The 19,461-nt window shown below is 51.4% G+C and overlaps 1 protein-coding gene across 1 annotated transcript; it reads left to right on the top strand.

Moving 5' to 3' along the window:
• Positions 1-559: 559 nt before the first annotated feature.
• Positions 560-19,122, top strand: CAVIN1 (caveolae associated protein 1). The gene is made up of 2 exons (XM_075116970.1): positions 560-1,150; positions 16,431-19,122. The coding sequence occupies exons 1-2, from the start codon at positions 731-733 to the stop codon at positions 17,094-17,096; spliced, it is 1,086 nt and encodes a 361-aa protein (XP_074973071.1). The 5' UTR covers positions 560-730; the 3' UTR covers positions 17,097-19,122.
• Positions 19,123-19,461: the final 339 nt, after the last annotated feature.

The following is a 19,461-nucleotide window of genomic DNA, read 5'->3' as shown; positions in this document are numbered from 1 at the left end:
TATGTCGTGTGTATGCCTGCTGTGTTCATTCACACGCACGGGAGCGTGCATTTTTATGATGCAGAAGTTATGGGCCATAACAACTCAATCCAAATTGTAGCCTTTCCTTGAAGTATTGAAAATCATGCTGTCATAGTCCTGGAAAAAAGCTAACTATTGGCAAAAGATCTGAATTTTCCAGCTGAACTTTAACGTGTGCAGTTGTTTAAACCAGCCCTGCTTTAATGTATGCAGCTGTGCCCAGATGGGGTTGCTTTCTTTCCAGCAGCTTCCCGAGCCGTTTACTCAAGGTTTTTGTTTTTTCCTCTCATTACTTATAGTGCATTTAGACTTATGGTAAAGAAGAGGCAGTTGTAGTTTCAGAGCTTTGCATTCCTCGCTGAGCTGTGCCTGTGTTTGCATGCAAAGCCATTGCCTCCCCTCCAACTATTTTAATCATTTCAGAAAGGGTGGGTCATCAGGCATTTGGCAGCAGGCTCCTTTTATATAGCTGAGGTGGAGTCAGCCAATGACCTGCAAGCCTGGAAAATTTTGCAGGGCAGTTTCACTGGACAGCTTTGCAGAGCTGTGCCATTTGAATTTCAGCACAGACATCCACACACTGTGCTTTCCATTTCTGGCGTGTCTCCCAGCGCAGAGTTTAGCTGAGGCTCGGGTTTAGTTTTCCCTCCTCTCTCTCCCTGTAGTGACAGCTTCTCCGGGCTCTGCTAGCCAGGACTCCCAAGCGATCATGGAGGATACCACTTTGCAAATTATCGAACCACCAACTGCTTCTGAGGCCTCTGAGGAGCAAGTGCCTGAAGAACCCATCAAATCAGACCAGATCAATGGTGTGATGGTGCTGACCCTTCTGGACAAGATCATTGGAGCAGTGGATCAGATCCAGCTGACCCAAACCCAGCTGGAGGAGAGACAGCAAGAGATGGATAGCGCAGTGACCAGCATCCAAGGAGAATTAACCAAGCTGACAAAGGCACACACCACCACCAGCAACACCGTGAACAAGATGCTGGAAAAGGTGCGCAAGGTGAGCGTCAATGTGAAAACCGTTCGGCAGAACCTGGAAAAGCAAGCTGGGCAGATAAAGAAGCTAGAGGCCAACGAAGCAGAGCTCCTGAAACGCAGAAACTTCAAAGTCATGATCTACCAGGTAAGGAGCTATTTCACAACTTCTTTATGTCCTGTTAGCGGGTGTTTTCTTTGCCAAGGGTTCTGTCACGCTGCATGGTCAGCCCGTTACTCTCCCAAACACCCCTGACTGTCTGGCGGTCCAAACTGAGGCGGATCCAGAGTAGCTCTCTCATTCATGATTGAACATTGTCTGTGTGTTCCAAGACAAGGTTTGATAGAGCTGCTACATTTAACAGGAACTTTAACGAAGATAGTGCGAATGGCCCTAAGCACTCATTGCAATGGACCAGAAGTATCAAAATAACCTGATTTTACTGCTTAGCTAAAAAAAGAACAAGAATGCACGGGGTTCTAGAAGGGGGTATTGTAAATCCGACTGCCAGCGTCTTTTCTACTGAGAGGCAACGTGTATTTCTGTATGGAGAGTGATAATATTTCAGATTTGTGACGTGCATCTGATAACAGCAAGGGTAAGTAGCCCAGCGCCAGGGTTATTCTCACTGACTAGGACAGGTAGAGACATTAGAGAAAATACAGAACAGCTCCTTGAGCTCATTAGTACTGGCGTCTGCCTTTGCCCTTGCGCTTGTACAGATTTTCACGTTTTTTCTGCAGCCTGAGAGCCTTGAATCTTCCAGTTGACTGGTTTCAATAACAGCTTTGGTTTGCTTGATATTCAACCCCTGTGCTAAGTGTTGGATTTTCCTTTTAATATTAAAGAAGAAGAAAGATAGGAATATGTTTCTGTCAGTTTTCCTGTCTGGAGTTAGTCTTCCTTGTCAGAGCAGACTCTTATATTGGGCCACGGAAGAAAAGTGAGTGAAATAGTTAATGATTCAGTTAGAAGCCTCGGGGTTAATAATAGACAGCGTCAGGGACAAACAGAGAAGCATCTAGTGCTGATCACAGGAAGAGAGAGAAGAAAACCAGAAAAAAAGGCAAAATGCTTCTTACTACAGGGTTTGAAGGGAGAGCTGATCATAATAGGCTCAGGAATCCAACAAGTACGGGGGCCTGTGTAACTCTGATTCAGAGCTTAAGCATTTGTACTTTTATCAAGCCTGAAAGGCTGAAATACTTGAGCCTATTCAGATCATACGGGCAACCTTAGCCGGTTATATATGTACATTTATTACAAGCTCTTTGTATCAGGCTTTTGGGGGAAATTGAAATAGAACTCTAAAGGTACTGCAGAAGCAACTAACATTGCAAAATGAGGAGAGTGAAGGGAATTGTTACAACGTTCCTTGTGGGTTACGGAAATAGGTAGGAAGTTGGCAAGCTTCTAGGTCCTTCGGAAGCATCCTAAACATCGGCAGGCTGTTGTTTGTGAGCTGTTCATTTTGGTTTGCTGTTGCTTATGAATATTAAGTAGAGTTTCTCTTTGAATATGAAAAGGCAATCCTGCTTCTGAAGGAAATCAGGGGCAATACTTTTGCTGATATAATGAGGACAGAACAGCTTCTGAGTGCATCAGTTTACAAGGGACTGTGGCAGGGATTTTGTGAATCATGAAGGTACTAGGAAAAAAAAAATCAATTTGTAATCCAGAGCAATTTCCCAGCATGGCATTTAGTGCGATTTGACTGTGAGGCCACAGAGCACAAGTAAGAAACTCTCCAGGTTGGCTTCATCTGAAATGCAGCCTTTTGCGCCCCCGTGGAAATCCTCGCACTTCTGCAGGAAGCCTGAGCAGACCTTGCCGCGAAGGGCGAGGATCCCGTCCTGGGGAGGCCGAAGGTGTGACAGCAAGCGCGCAGGCTTGTGACGGCCACTGCTGCAGCAAACCAGGGTCTCTCTTGGAGGAGAAACTCTTGATTATCTCTTAATTTGGTTCTTAAACTGAAGCACAAATTCTGTGATGGGCTTTTGATGTTTGAATACTAGAAAGAAATAGGCAATAATATTAATGTGCCTGGGTAACAAATACTTTTATCTATAGTACTCTTGTGCTGATTGCCGTGGCAAAGACAGACCGTACGATGAGAATTTGATTGCCAGGCAGGGACCACAGGGAATCCCCTGGAAGAATGGGGTCTATTTGTGCAGTCCTCTGCAATAGGGTAACCACTCTTTCCTGAATACGATGGAAACGGATTTTTGAACAAAAGAGAATGTTTCTAAATTATATCAATCTGTCTGTCTCAGAGCTACATTAATTAATTCTTTCCTAGATGAGAAATAATAATTAATGTAGCTCTGAGATAGGCGGTCTCTTATTTGTGGAGACCTTTTGTTCTCAATAAGTTAAACATTTGGGGGGATCTCGGAAGTTTCGCTTTTGGCTGTGGGGGTTTTTATTCTGCTTTGTTTTTTTCCTGGGAGGGACAGGATTTTTAGAGTTCGTGTTTGTTGCAAGAAGCCTTGTTGATTCCCACTGGATTGCCCATTTACTAATATTCTTCTGTGTTTCAGCATTGATAATCATGACATTTTAAAAAAATGTATCAAGAGTCTATAAAACCAAAACTTTGTGATGGGCTCCACCCTGCGAGTTTAAATGAGGAAAATTCACTGTGTTTTCCTAAATGTGTCTATTGTTAAAAAAAATAAATTACAAAATAACTCTTCTAATTCAGTGTTTCACTTCTCAAGACCCACTGCCTATGAAAGTTTATGTTAGATACTTTCTTGATAACGTAATTAATTCTGTGATGGTTAGCGACAGTGTTACTGCTTCCTAACTCAGAAAAGCTTGCCTTTGGAAAACTGTGATTAACTTCCCTGTGCAATTGCATTTTCGGTTGCTACAGCTAAAAGTGCAAAGATTTATTAGTCTTTTCTTTTGGAGAGCAAGAGATAAACTCATCTTAAGAGATACAACATATTGCATACAACCAGCGGTGGCTATTTTCAAGCGAGATAGCTGAGTAAAACTGTGGTCATGCTCTGCAGGGTTTTAATATTGCATGATCCTGTGGTATGAAGAAATAAAGGGAGGCAAAAATGAATCAGCTCTTTACCGGTTATAGATGTTGGATTATTCCCTCAGTGTTAAATACTGAGTGTCCAGCAGTCATGGAGGGACTATTTCAGGAGTGCAAATAAGACCTTTTGGCACCCTGGGAGAAGAGGTCAAGCTACCTGTGGGAGTTGTAGTTTGCTAGCTGGTAGATTAGGAGGACATCAAATTTTATTCAGGGAAAGCTTGACCTGTCGAGATGAGCCTAAAGCACACCTGCCTGCTTAGTTTCAGGCTTTGTGGGAGAAAGTGCAGAACCGAAAATCACTTCCACTGGGGCTGGCTGAGGGCAAGGCATTGAGCAGAACATTTACGGGCCGTTTCTCACAGTCACGTATATACGTGTGTGTGCTTTCGCACTTGCTCACTCTCTCAAATACCCTTTTACCTGATTTTTCCAGGAGCTGGTCTGATTTCTGCCGAGGTAAGAGTTTTTGTACCGACTTAACATAGGGAATTAGATCGATCCTTGAGAATAAAGCAACCCCCCCTCCAAATTGCCACATCTTTTTGTTTTGAAAACGAGCCTACCAAAAGTAAAGGTGACAGACTTCTGACAAGCTGCTGTGTAAACAGAAGTTCAGTGCTCTTACCGTAAACGGGACTTGCCTTCCTAAAAGGTCTGATGTCAAATGACTACGTGCACTTATTAGCAGCCCGCGGGAACAGAGCTCCTCAGTGCTTCCTTTGTGCTGCCTGTCCTGGGCTCCTGTCTTTCAGAGAAATTAGGACACCAATAAATTTGGTTAGACTGTCTCCTAATAAAAACAAACTGAAGTGACTCCTTCCCATATCTCCTGGTTTTAGGAGGCAAGGATCTGGGGCTGGTTACTGCAGTTCATGATTAAATAATGGATGTCCCATGCAAAAAGCTACTGCTCTAAAAGCAGACAGTGTGCCACATTCATCTGAAGAATGGCACGTGTCAGCACTTATGTAAGCACGGCATTTTTTCCTCCAAACATTTTTCAACAATTAAACTTATTCTTGCAAATGTCAGAGGCCTGGTTTTCTTACAGCCAGACATCCGAATGCTTGCAGCACGCATATTGAATGTTGAACTTCTAAAATGTGCTGGTCCGTTATTTTGAGGCTCACGTGGGCGCCGAGCTCGAGGGAAGTCGGGCTCGTGATGCGCGGCGTTGTTTGTCGGAAAGAGAGCGGCCTTTGTCAAAGGTGTGTGGACGGGCTGCTCCCCACGCTGTCAGATCTGGGGGCTCCTCTGCTCTTCAGGTGACTCCAGTGGCTGCTCAGAGCCTTTCTCTTTCTCTAGGAAGGGCCAGGCGGTTACGAGAGCAGGATAGAACATGAACCTCGGCTGTACAATGCGTAGGGTAGGTAGGGCTGCACACGGAAATATAAATAGCACAGCTCGGCTTTTGTGCCTTGAGTGGGCCTTATACGGATGAGAGCAACAAGATTGTTGATCGTGGGGAGGAGGGATGAATGTCAAACCCACACGTTAACGCGATAGATTCAGAGTCCAGACCTGAACTGCCTCATTTTTAGGTCTGTGTTCTTCAAAGGAGACTGTGGAAAAGAACATGAGTTTGGGGGTCTGATGAGAAGCGCAGGGCAGGGAGCACAGGGCGTACAAACCCGCAAACCGCAGCCGCTGCACCCACCGCCCCTGGGCTGCAGCCTTTCTCTACCTCCTAAACAGCATGTCAGCTGCCCCGAGCTACGGTTTTGTTTCAAATTAATCATTCTGAAACAAAAACCTTATGAGTCTAATGACAGCAGAGGGTTCATGAGAGCCAGCGTGATCTGCAGTCCCGAAGAACAGCCTGTGTGGGTTAAGTGCTTGGATTCAGTTGAGCTTGCCCAGCTACAAGCATTAAAGAATAAACAGAAATTTCAAATAAAAATGTGAATTATAGTACTGGGGATAGACATGGGCACTAGGCACCCACTTCATGCTTTTCCTGCAAGACCAGTTGGCTCCTTGTGCTTAGAAGAGTTCTGTGCTTGAACCCGAGCCCCGCTCTGGATCCGGAGCAGCACCATATGGAGCATCAGTTTTTCCTAGTTGTTCGCTGCAGAGAATTGCGTTGCAGCAGCCAGTGGTTTTTGTATTTATTTTCTGGTAATACTTAAAAACAAAAGACTGGTTTCACTTTGCTGTGAAACCACTGAAAAGCAGCCCCCTTTGTAGCCACAACGTTTCTTAACCCAGATTCAGCAGTTAACTGAGAGCTTCTCACTGGTGGGTTTGTGCATCAGCAACCTACCAAATCCCAAGAAACGGCTCCTCCAGCGACAGTTCTGGTGTGGTTTATGGGGACAGGATATTCCTCTGGTTCTGGATTTGCTTTTGCTTTATTCTGTTCTTAAAGTAATACCAAAGAGAATTAATCATGAAGCTGTTATTAAAAAACACAAAGAGACCTGAATCATACAAACTGATACTCATTAATTAAGAGTTAATATTGTTTGTCTCTGATCCTTTGTCTTTGTTGCTGGAATAAAGTTGTCTCAGCCCAGAAAGCTATTGCATCTTCCCTTCTGTTCTCCTGTGTTTGGCCACAGAAGTAGCAAAATTAGAGGTGAAAACATGCCATCCCAGGGGGAGGAGAGAAATATCATTCAACTTGTTTCCTTCAAGCTGCAACACTGAATTCTCCATCCATTGTAAGGGGCACCACGTTATCGTTCTGATGTGCAAAGAATCCTTCATATTCTCTGCATGTTAGTGAATTACAAGAGTCACAAGACAATAACCCACAGGAGACTGGGCCTTTAAAAAGTTTCAGGATGTTAATAGCTCTCCATTCCAGGATTTTTCTTAGTGCAGATGATCAGTCTTTCTACCAAAAGACAACTCTGGAGTGTGGATTTCTCTGTTTCAGCTTGTAATCAACCGCATTAATATTTCATTGCTCAGCGATTATTTATAAGCAGTTAGTGCCAGGACTGTGTGTTTTGCTGAAACCCTTTAAGCGTTATAGTTATGTACTGAGCTGTGCAGCAATAATTGCCTCAGAGCAAAGGGCCAGAGGCAGCTCAGCCAGTTGGGATAGGGTTAGATCCAGCGATTGACGGCTTGTAAAAATAAAACCAAAGGTAATATTCGTTCTGATCACATATTCTTCTCTCAGGCCTCTCTTGTGCCTATCATCAGTGGATCTAAGCATCCATCGTGATGTCTGTGTGATGCCAGTGGGGCTGCTGCACGCGGGAGTGTAATGAAGTGCTCCCCGGGCTAGGTGGCTGGAGCGTTCTTCCAGTGAGATTGTGTCTCATTTTCCCATTTGTAAGCTAGGTAGAAGCCCTCAGCAAACATAAATGAACCCATCATGGGCACACAGCGGGAAAAACTCTCCGAGGCCACATGTAACCCTAGTTTGCAGGTCTGGGGCTAGAAACTGCAGAATTCAAGAAGCCAGTCAGTGTTCAGACCGTGTCTCCCTGGAAAGACACAGTCCCATTACTCTCCAGGGTTCCCTGGCTGGGAATTTGATGGGTAGATGGTAAAAGCTGCTCAGTGTTGTAGGCACTGCAGAACACTGGAAGGGTGTGAGCATCGGGGGAGAAGTGCTGCTCCTGTGTATTATCTCCATTTCTCCCATTTTCTTTGCTCATATGCTTTTATGTAAATGCAAACACTCTGTGGATGGCCCGTGTCCCTCTGCGTCCTTCAGCATTGCCCACACGTCAGGCACAGAGCGTGCTGTGGGTGACTCACCACGCGCTGTCACCCCGTCCCGGCTCCAGACAAGGCACGCAGTTTCTGGGCTGGTGGGCGGGAGCAACCACGTTCAGGCTAACAGAGCCTTTCTTCCAAAGAATGTACTGCTTCACCTAGGCACAGACTTGGTGACACGGAGGGCTGTTCCTGCACCTTCGCTGAAGCTGCTTCTTGCTACACTACCCAAAAGTGTGATGTGCTGTCCCTGTCTAAGTATGAGTAGCGAAGTATGCAGTCCCCACCCTGATGTACTGTGATGGGTCTGTGGCTCATGTAAAGCATGGCAATGACTTAAAAGCCTTTGGGAAACATGCTTAGCCCTCTTTTATCCTGTCTGGGATAACGTTGTCCTCTTGATTCTGCAACATCTTATACAACTTACAAAATACCCGAAGAATTGTGGGTCCGCTGCCCAGCTGCAAGATAAGACAAAGACCAGAAACAAAGATGATCGGTGTCAGCGAGGGAAAATCAAATATTTGGAGCAAAAAGTCTCAGGATGTTTATTCTGTAGCTTTATGTGAGGGTGCAAATGTCTGTATCATCATGGATCTATCTGCAGATCATCAGCAATGCAAACTCCATCTTTACTCGTTTGCTGTTCAGAAATAGCTCTGGAGTTATTAATCAGTTGAGACAGGTTTATCCGGGAGGAGCAGTTCTGAGAGTGAAGCCAGTTGTACAGACAGACTGATAATAGGATCAAAACTTGTTTCTGCTGTCAGAGGGGAGAGAAAAGCGCCTTTTCACTCTGCAATCTATTTACTTCTCTGTTTCCCACAGCCTCGCGTTTCTTCTGACTCACTGTTAGGCAAAAGCTCTTGTCCAAACACAGCCGCCTTCTCTCCCTGTGCTGTTCCTCCCTTGCCTTGCACCATCAGGTTTGAACTAGCTCCCATGCCTGTACCATGCTGCTCGTTCTCACCTGCTAATGAAGAAGATACAGCCTTTTCGGACGTAGCTTCCAGGACATAGAGTAACTAGACACGCCTGATAGAAAGAAGTGCCAAGAAGATTGCACAACACACAAAATTACAGAGGGTAGAAGGACTTTTGCTAGTCAGGGAGCTATTACTTGAGAATTAACTAGTTTATCACTTTAACATTTACCTAATCCCAACCAATTTTGCTTTTTCCCTCATTTTACATCTTTTCTGTTGTCTCAGCAGTATTCTTCTGGTGACTACTTACTGCAGGGTTCAGTAGCCAACTCTTCAAGGAGTCAAGGCTCTTTTCATGGACCTCTTGGCACTGCTGGAGATAAAATCTGCCCAGCCTTTGGAATGTAAGAGCCTGTTGCATATGGAGGGATTAATTTTATATGCCAGCTGCTGCTAGGGGTGCTGAGTAGCCACCCCCTGTCCTCAGGGTGTGTTTAGCAGAAGAGAGAGGTTTTGATTGTGAGTGAGCGTGTTTGCTGTGTCACTGGGTATAGATGTCTGTAAGCTGCTGGATATTGGCCAGCATTGATTTAGGGTATGGTCAGCACACTGACAAAACCAGTGGATGGAGTTCTGGAATCACACCCGGCTGTTTCGATCTTTCCAGATCATGTATTTGAATTAATAAAAACACGGGTTTTTTTTAATCACCATCTTTTCATAATCTTACACATACAAGTAAAGTCTGCTTTCAGCTACACCATAGAAATCAGAGATACCTCCAGAATAGCTGACATTAAATCACTCTTTGAAGAGCAGCGTGAAAAGAAAGCAGAATCTGGCCTTATGGCTGTGTTCAGCATAAATATGCCTGAAATCATAGCAGGGATTCTGCATCTCCTAGGACCTGCCATAAATTAGAGGAGGACACTCTTCCGTCTAATAAATCTTTGCCCACTGTCTTTTCTGTCAAATTTTGCTACCTGGCTTCTCCCTTTACTAAATCATACCCCTGTGCCTTTTCTCTCTGCCTGTTCTCATGCTAATCCGGATTACTCTGCTGGCAATGCTCCTGATCAGATTCCCAGTGGGGACAGGTAAGTTTTTCCATTGTGCTTCCTTTCCACTGGCCATTGAAATGCAGTTTTCCTCATCTTAGCCTGAGAAGATCCAGAGTGTGCGCTTTGAGTCTTCGCCAGGGACTGCCCTCTGAGCCGTCTCCAGGAACGGTTCCCTCTGCCCGTGCTGCGGAAAGTGCCACGGCCCAAATCAGCAGAAGACATGCGATGAGGCAGCAGTTTAGGCCCTCAGCAGGAGTACCCCGTGAAGATCGCTTTGAACCTCTTCTGAAACTCTGAAAGCTGCTGATTCCAGAGCCTTTGCCTCTCCGCCTGCTTGTGGCTGCCGCAGGCCTTCAGACCTGCAAGGCTGATCTTTCAGTTGGCAGAAATGCCTCCGCTTGTTGACTAATCTGCTTGCTGCATGCTGCTGCCCTAGTTACACTGGATGGTTAGGAGCTGTGATTTTCTCTCAGGCATTACAGGACTTGTTGTGCACTACCTCTACGATCTGGGAGGGAGGAATTGCTGTATGGCTTGCATGAAGGGCTAGCAGCCAGGAGCAGTTGGCTCTGCTGGCATCTGCTGTGACTGAGCAAATCCTACCTGTTTTTTCTCCCTCTGAAGTACAGACCTGATAATACGTACCTCCTCAGGCTTCTTGTAAGATTTAGGTTATGTTTGTGAAATGGTTTGAAGTTGTTTTAAATAGACAAAAGACAGGCGGAGAGCACAAATTGTGTAACATGGAACTACAGTTATCCCAGGCAGGCCCTGCAGCATCCGTCTCTGTTCAGTGACAGCCCCCTGGCGCTGTTTGCTAGGAGCTAGGCACAGCTCCTGCACAGACTGGAGCCAGTGGTGACTTTAACTGCTTAGATATAAGCTTTAACTGCATTAGAGGTATCTGACGCTTATCTCATGCCACAAGGGACGCTGGTAGCAGCACAGTGCCCTGTTAGCGTTCCTCTTATTGTGTGGCTACCAGAGAAAATACCCTAAGCTCCAGTCGCCTGTGCGTTGGGTGGTCACCCCGTGGTGCGTGCAGCACTGTCCGGTTGGAACGGCTGTGTCAGTCGATGGACAAGACTTCCCTGGGAGCCGGGCAAACTCAGCCTGGCCACTGGGGTCTCTGGGGGAAGCTGCCAGGGAAAACTCCTTTACAAGGAGGCTGACAAGATTTCACAAAAAGGCGCTTTTTTTGTGATACAGCAAGAGAGTCTGGTAGCAATTATAACCTCCACAGAAAACATCTGTTCCAACAAGGCACTGGAGAAGAAAGCACAGCCCTCCTCTCTTGTGTGCAGGCCATCTTTACATCCCTGAGCTCTGCTAGGCTGTGGGTGCTTATCAGGTTTGTTGCTGTTACCCAAGAATAACTGAATCCTCCTTCCTGTGGCACGGATGGAAGGTCAGCACAGAAAAGCATCCTCTAAGGGCTAGCAGAGCAAAATCGTGGCAATGGGAGTGCAGAAATTCTTCGCTAGCAGGGCTCAATCTGACCTGGAAGGCTAGGCTGTCTTCTGCCCAGACGCTTTTAATCCTCCCTCAGCCTCCCCCAAGATCAGAGCCTGTCTGATCTGCCCTGTCTAGGCAGAGGAAGGGCTGGCGTGGTGCAAGAGGTGCAGCAAGCTCCGGCTCCCCCAGCAGCAGCTGGGATCAGCCCTTTTTGGTCATAGCAGTGTGGGGTTGTGAGCTGGTCATGTTCTGCATGTTATGGCTGCATGTCAACCAAACTCAACTGTTTGTGCCGTTGCAATTGTGTAAAAATAACTGAACAAAATGAATTACAGATGTGATTAGCATGTGCGTGTGAAAAAAAAACCATTAAACCTTCAAACTGGAGATCGGAGTGGCTGGGAATTCTGGGACTCTTTTTTACATGCTGACAGTAAAAGCATCTTCAAGAGGAATCCAGGAGCCCTTCTCACATTTTGGGAATGTTCCCCAGGTTTGCTGGTGATTGTGCAGTGCTTGAAGAGCTCTGCTAGGCTGGGAATGCAGCTCAGCTTTGTGTCTCGTTGGCCTTTTATACGACAGGGGAAGTGTTTACATGTGTTGTAGCAACCAGGCGGTGTGTACATGACCATACCGGGCTGCCTGGGTGACTCACTGCAAAGGAACTCGGGCTTGAAAACAACATCAGATAAAAGGCCCACTTAGTGCAGCAAGGCAGAAGCTGGTCTGCCTGGTAGATCTAACAGCTCTGAATTGTTTGAAGTAGGAGCAGCCCAGCACCCTGTCAGCTGGCAGCCAGCTGCCTTCGACACCAGGTACGGGCGCTGGGGCCCCTCCAGGCTCCCGCAAGGTCTGCAGGCTGTGGGGCTGCCCGTCCCATCGGCTCTGCCAGGGGGAGGGAGCTTCCCGAGGTAAACTGCTTCCCCGGGGAGGTTTGTGCCAAAGGGACAGCACAGCTGTACGTGTCGGGTTGTGAAATGGGCTGTGGGGTGGCACACTGTAAATGGGTAAAAGAGAAGCAGAACTTGAATTGGAGCTGAACCTTCCGTGAAGCACATCATATGGCAGCGAGCTCAGTCCCAGCACACACGCAGATGCCGCCTGTCCTGCTGGGCCTAGCTGTGGTTTGTGAACGGAGCAGGAAGATTTTTCTTCTGCTGGTATAAAGATCTTCTGAGAAATCTTGTTTACCCGCTCTCTGTGTGCCAGCTGGATTCAAGCGGTCCTAGAGAACAGAACTGGGCTGCGTTTACTGACTGGGAGCCAGGGTTTGAACACCCCAACAGGCAGGGTTGCCAAGACCCAGGATTTTGGACTCGCCCACTTCAAGGGTCAGTGTTTTCCCAGTAAAAATAGAGTAGTTGGAATGCCTGGTGTTAAAAATGTGGCTCATCTGGATGAGTCACGAGTGAAATAAAGCGCACAGACCATAGTGCCTTGCCCAGAGCAGGGATTTGTGTGGCAGCCACCCATAGACCCGGGATGGTTCTTGACTGTTCCAGCGAGGTCCCATGGTCCTCCACCACAGGCTGACGCGGCTGTGTCTGCAGGCACGTTCTGCCCACACCAGGCAGCTCCCCTTCCCCATGGGAGAAACACCACTCAAGCAGGGAGGAGGAGGCCCGTGCTGGCATTTGGGCAGTGCCTGGGTGCGGATTAGGAAGCTACACATGAGGGATGCTCAGCAGCAATGTACTCATTCCCATTAAGATGTGCTGGAGCTGTTGGTTGTTCTCTCACCAGCTGTCCTGTGCATAAGGCAGAGGCTGCTAAACCAGCAGGAATGCTCCCTACGTGCAGGTGGGCTTTGAGTCAGGAAAGTGACCCACGGCACACTGCTGAAAATCCACCAGCTGTCCTCCAGCTGGTTATCTGCGACTCGGATAAGCAGTCAGATAGAAGAAGAGTCAGGGTAAAAAAATGCAGGAATTATACCAGGCATAGGAAAGAGAGACGCACTGTCCGGAGGCCCTCGGCTGGCCTGATGGCCCTGTGGCAGGCGTGTCACCCCCCGTCACCCTGGCCCTGCGGGAAAGGGGACGGGTCTAGATTGCAAAGATTTCTCAAGTGCAGCTGGAGAAAAGCTCTAGGAAACCATCTCAAGGGGGAGGTTGGGATCGTGGGCATCCTTGTTATGGGAATAGCTTTGCTCCTGCGTTGCCTCTGTGTTGGAGCAATGAGGGTGCCTCCTGAAAGAGGCATGAGCAGAGCCCCAAGTCCATGAGCGCCCCTGGGCTGGGGCCAGGCAATCGCCTGCGGGATGGTGCACAGGACAGAAGTGTGCGTCTGGATGTAGGTGCAGTCTATGGGAGTGGGGATCGAACAGCTGGGCAATTGCTGTTCTCAGGATTAAGCGGCAGGGATTACAGAGCCGCACCATCACCCTGAGAGGGTTGCTCCAGCTGTCCTGTGTACCAGGAGCTGCTGCTGGCCACATCTTCATGGTTGTGAGGAAAGAGTTGCAGGATGCTGCAGAGGTCGGATGGGTGTGTTGCTGGCACAGCCTATTCAGCCACATCAGAAAATTCAGAAGATGGATTTGCTGGTGTAACACAAGGCAAGGCGGTTATTTATGTGGCAAACATGGAGTTTTTGAGGAGGTGTTTCTTTCTGCACATGCATGTTCTGGAGCTAACAAGGGGCTGATAAGTATCTGAGTTTGCAGGATATGGCCTGTTTCCAGTGACAGTCGTGCCAGGCGAGAGAGGGGGATGCCTTTGTTCTGGCTCATTGTGTTGACTCGAGGGAAGGAAGTGGATGGAGTTCCTGATGTTCTTGGCTCAGCAGGGCAGGGTCCCCGCGAGTCTCTGGGATTGCTCCAGCAGGTGTTGTTGTGCAGAACAGGATCCCTGCCTTCGCAGTGATGTGGATTTGTTCTGGACCGACCTGACCCTCTGGAGAGCACATGTATTGTTTTCTCTTGAAGTGGCTAATCAAATGAAGAAAACACATGTTGGCCACTTTACCTTAATCTCCAGAAAGTATTTGGGACCTGAGCTGTGATTCAGAGGGTGAAGAACTTTGCCCTGAACGAGACCCCTGCTCTGGCAGACCCTGTGTTTTGACTGTGGACACTGCAGCCCGTGCTGCCTTCACTGAGCTCAGTGCTCCATGGAGCTGACTTTTCATTGTTCACAAAGTTCTTCCAGGTGAAGCTGTGCTCAAGTCATGTAACCAATGAGCTTATGTCAGTTCTCAAGTGGTATAAGGAAGGAAGAGCTGGGGACAGCATAGCTGGCCGAGCCAAGCAGCCCCATGTCTGCAGAGGGAGCGTCCTGTCCTGCTCCGTCCAGGGCCTTAGGCCGGAGCACCAGCACAGCAGTACCCTTGGTCAGCCGGAGCAGCAGCACGTCCGTGAGGTGTTGGGAGAGCGCTTGGGGCGTGGGCGTGCGGACACGCCATCCCTTCCAGTGCTGCCCACAGGATCAGGACGTCCTCTGCCGCGGCAGTGCCAGAGAAGCCTGCGCAGAAGCAGGGCTGGAGTTGGCGCGGCTCTTTGGGGCTGCGCCTCAGTGGCTGTTTTTGTGGTTTGGCCATCACAAGTTTCCTGGCTCTTGACATCTGCATAGCTCGTTAGCTCACGGCTGCATTGGTGCGGTGGCTATTGCTGTGCAGATGTGACACGTGGAGTGTGCAGCCTTGCATGAGGGATGTCCTGACAAGTTCACCCTCCCGGGACATGGGGCATCTCCACTCCTGGCATCCCCAAGCCGGGGGAAGATGAGTTGCTGCTGGTGTTTGCCACTCACTTCAAGCACTTGGGCCTGGGATACCCCGGGGTCTGCCACTTGATTTCATTGGGCCCTGCTCCTGCCAGTGTTTGAGTGGGATCCCCCGTCCTTGCTTCGTTCAGCTCCTATCTGCCCTGGGGCTGGGAATGGCACCCGGCCGTCCTGCTGCCCAGGCTTTTCTCCAAACCCCAGCCCAGCAGCTCTGCTCTCTGCGTGCCTGTTCCACACGCTGCCTTTCGGCTGCTGCTGGCTTTCTGACAGCGCTTGTCTCGGCAGCTCCACACCTCTCACGCCCAGCTCCGTGGATTAAAACCACTCAGGCAATAAATTTCTGAGCCGTGGGCTGCAGCCCCGCAGCTGTGACGCTTTGTACAGTGATGGGCTATTTCCAGCCTGTCCTGGGAACAGAGAAGTGATTCATTGCAGCAGGGACGCACGCTATGTGCTGCTCAGATGAAAACCAATCCCACTCCAGACCTGTGCCCCCTCTCCTGGGCACATGCTTGTCCTCTGCCACTGGGATCAGAAACTTGGCTGACCCAGGAGAGTGGAGAAGCTGAATGAATTCTCCCCGTCCCCAGGAGAGACAGCGTAACCTTGCAGACCTAGCTGTGTGAGTCAGGGCCACCGCCTTCAGATACGGGCTCAGGCTGAGACAAATTCCCTAACTTATTCCCCAGCGGAGAAATGGGAAAAAACAGGGCAGCCTGCTGCATCCCAGGAGATGTTCCAGCCCCACATCTGGATCCTGCAGGCCTTGGGAAAGTCTGAGCACAGACCAGGGTCGGCCAGGCCAGCGTGTGCAAGCTGGGTGGTGCAGCTGGACCGACAGCCCCAGAGTGTGCTGCCATCTGCAGCCCAGCTCTGCGGGCCCGCTGCCCTGCGGGCCGGACCCTGGCCAGGCCGGAGAGCTGGCGGTGGCCGGCGGTCTTCCCAAGGGAAGACCACCCGCGGGAAGGAAGCTGAAGCGCCGTGGGCTGGAGGGGACGGGAAGGGCTCTGGGCAGGCGCTGGGGAGCAAAGGGGCACCACATTATGCAAGTGGGTTCCCCGCGCCCCTCCACGGCCCGATGCTGGTGGGGGCTTTTCTGGGGGCAGGAGCGGCATTGTGCGATGGCCAGGCCCAGGGATGAGGAGGAAACTGGAGGGGATGGGACTGTGACAGGGGCACAGGAGGAAGGGAAAAGTCTCCAGTTTCAGTGCTGGCCTGCCTCTTCCTGCACTGCTGGAGTCATGGATGAGTTTGGAGCCAGCGCAGAGTGAGCAGAGCTGCTATACCCGAGCTTAAATACAGCAGAGCCCTAAGCTGCTGCAGGTAGAGCAGATCCTCTTGACAGTAGTTTATCAGGTGCGCTATGGCCTGATGAGCCCAGGCCTGACGTCACCTGGGTCGGTTTAGCTATGAATCGTATGAATTGTAGCTGTGCTTCTGCCCTGCTGCACTGCTGGGCTGGGGGGGCGGCTCCCGAGGCTGGAGAGGCTGGGCGTGTGTGTCTCACTGGCTCCACTCTGTGTCTTGCAGGATGAAGTGAAGCTCCCGTCTAAACTGAGCATCAGCAAGTCTCTGAAGGAAGGTGAAAAGCTAGAGAAGGAAGGCGAGGGCGAGGAGGTGCCTGTGGGTGAGGACCATGCAGAGGAGGACCACATCCAGCTCTCCTCGGATGAAGAGGTGGAGATTGAAGAAATTATTGAAGAGTCACGGGCAGAGCGCATCAAAAGGAGTGGCATGAAAAGAGTGGATGACTTTAAGAAGGCATTCTCAAAGGAGAAGATGGAGAAGACTAAGCTAAAGACCAAGGAAAACCTGGAGAAGACCCGTCACAACTTGGAGAAGACCCGCCACAACCTGGAGAAGAGGATGAACAAACTGGGCACCAAGATTGTGACTAATGAAAGGAGAGAGAAGATGAAGACCTCTCGGGACAAGCTGAGGAAGTCTTTCACCCCTGACCACACCATCTATGCCAGGTCCAAGACAGCTGTCTACAAAGTGCCACCCTTCACTTTCCACGTCAAGAAAATAAGAGAGGGTGAGGTGGAAGTGAAAGCCACGGAGCTGGTGGAGGTTGGTGGAGAGGAGGGAGAAAACTCGGATCTGATGCGTGGGGAGAGCCCCGAGATGCACACGCTGCTGGAGATCACGGAGGAGTCTGACGCAGTACTGGTGGACAAGAGCGACAGCGAGTAGGGCAGGCTGCAGCGCGGAAGGGTTGTGGACGACGGCTGAACACATAATCATTCACATTTCAAGATCTCTCTCTGCCCTGGTGCCCCAGGGGAAGTGTACACAATGCATCTTTACTACCCTGCAGAGCCGCCGCCAATCCCCTGCCTGCTAGGACAAGGTGTATTTTATATTTTAGTTTTAGCACACAGAAACGTTAGGAACACGGGACTGTTTTTCTTACACTGTTAAATCACCCTTGGAGACCATTCCTGCCACAGGCTGCGTGAGAGCCTTCCAGCACCAGACCTGAAGACAGGCTTTGAGTGACGGGGACCTGGCCCAGCTGGAGAGTGCTAAAACCAAGATAACGGCTGTACACCTGGAAAGCTCGAGTGTCCTCCAAAAGCAAAGACCTGGTGTCAAGAAAGCTTCCTGCCAAGCAGCCCGCTGGCCCACGCCACCCCAGCTCCCTGTACCAGGCTGCGTGGCCATCTCCGCCGGTAGGAAGACACCCAGCACCCAAGCCCCTTCGGGGGAGCAGAGGAACTGTGGTGCACCCAGTGTGTGGGAGGGAAGAGCTGAGCAAGTCCTCTTGATGGGCAGAGTGCGGGCAAAGCTGAGCCAGGCACGTGGCAGGCGGGCGGCTCTGCTCCCCTCTGCTCTCCCGACGCCTGGATTATGTCGCAGCACCTAGGACAGCTTCGCCACAGAGATGCCCTGCAGCTGGGACTGCTGTGGGAGCCTGCACAGCATCACACAGCCGGGCCCACTGCTCCTCCCCGCTGCTCCAGGGCCGTCGCTGTGACAGCCCTGGGGCCGTGGCCCGAGCAGCACAGGCCTTGCACAGCTGCACGCTCCCCTGCCCAGGTTACAAATCCGGCTGCCGGGCCGCAGTGTCTGTGAGTGCATCCTCGCAGGTGCAGGGAGCAGCGTGGAGGTGGGGTGCTGGGTCTGGTCCCTCCACACCTGCAGGGGTGGCGGCAGCAAGGTATATACCAGCTGCCCAGGGAGAGGGGAGGCGTGGGCAGCGGTGTCGGAGCAGCCACCACCACCTGCAGCTTGTCTCCAGAGGGATGTGGGATGTGCTGATGCCACGTGAGGCTCTTCCCTGTCAGAGAGTGGCCTTGACACGGGTCCAGCACCGGACCTGGAGTATTTCTGAGCATCTTCTTCCTCCAGGGGTCCCGGCACGGCTCAGGCTCACTGCCCACGCCCTGCGCTTTCCTCCCCGTTTCCCGCTTTCTGCAGCTTCGCTCCCTGTCCCCTGCAGCAAGGCACGCTCGGGTACCGCACCGCAGCTTGCGGGCGCTGCCCCGGCTCAGCCCGGGGCCGCCACGCTCCGGCTCTCGTAGGCAGCCGCCGCCACAGCACGGCCCGGTGGGAGCGGGCGGCGAGGCGGGGGAGGTCGCACGCCTCGGCTGTTTCGCCTGGGGTGATGCGGGTGCGCCGGGGAGGCTGATCCGGGCGGGTAGCAAGGGAAGGGACCTGGCCGTGCTCACCCCGCCTGCTTGCTGGGCTCAGCCCTTCCCTGGGGGCGCAGTCTCTTTCCTCCCAGCCCGCTGCCCCGGCAGCCGGGAGGGCTGCTCTTGCCAACATAACCGAATATATAAATGTGCTTTTCCTCTCAGAATTATTTTCCTTCTTATTGTCCAGTGCATCCGGCCTGTCCCCGGCCGAGGGTCCCACCCGGTGCCAGGGGATGCCCCCCATAGCGGCAGCCGTCCCCGGAGAAGGTGCCCCCGCGCAGCCCCGACTGCGGGCCAGCAGCGGGCGGCTGCGGGCAGCCCCGAGACACCGGGGGTCCCGGCCGGCCGGGGGTCCTGCCTCCCCCCCGGGGGGCGTCAGGCGCCGGCTCCCTTCTACCCGCGGGTCCTGCCGGGCCCCCACGGTCCTCTCTGAGCACGGAGCCTCCGGCGGGCCCGCGGGCCGCCCCCAGCCGGTGTCCCCTCCCGCGGGGCAGCGGGGCGGGAGCGCGGACGACCCCCCCGGCAGTTCCCGCGGCCGTGTCCCGGCGAGCAGCGCCGCTAATAAAGTCTCTTTTCTAAACTACCAGCGTGCAGCCTGTTCGTGGGGAAAGCGGGGGGCGCGCCCAGGCCGGGACGGGGTCCGTTACCCCACGCGGGGTCGCTGCCGAGCGCGGGGCCGCCTAGGGCGGCGCTGCCCCTTTAAGAGGCGGTGGCGGCGGCCGCGAGCCGCGCGCTGACGTCAGGGCGCTGCCCGGAACACAGCCGGGTTTCCCGCACGGCCGTTCCCGGCAGCCGCCGCCCCCCCCCCGCGCCGCCCCCTCGCCAGCGCCGCCCCGCGGCGGGAGGCGGCGCCGTCCGGGAACAGCCGGCGCGGGGCGCCCCCCCCCCCCAGCCCCACGGCGAGCCGTGACAGGCCGCGT

The sequence above is a fragment of the Phalacrocorax aristotelis genome, chromosome 23, assembly GCF_949628215.1.
Source record: "Phalacrocorax aristotelis chromosome 23, bGulAri2.1, whole genome shotgun sequence".
Taxonomy (NCBI): domain Eukaryota; kingdom Metazoa; phylum Chordata; class Aves; order Suliformes; family Phalacrocoracidae; genus Phalacrocorax; species Phalacrocorax aristotelis.
The sequence above is the reverse complement of the archived record's forward strand: the minus strand, read 5'-3'. Positions and strand labels throughout refer to the sequence as shown.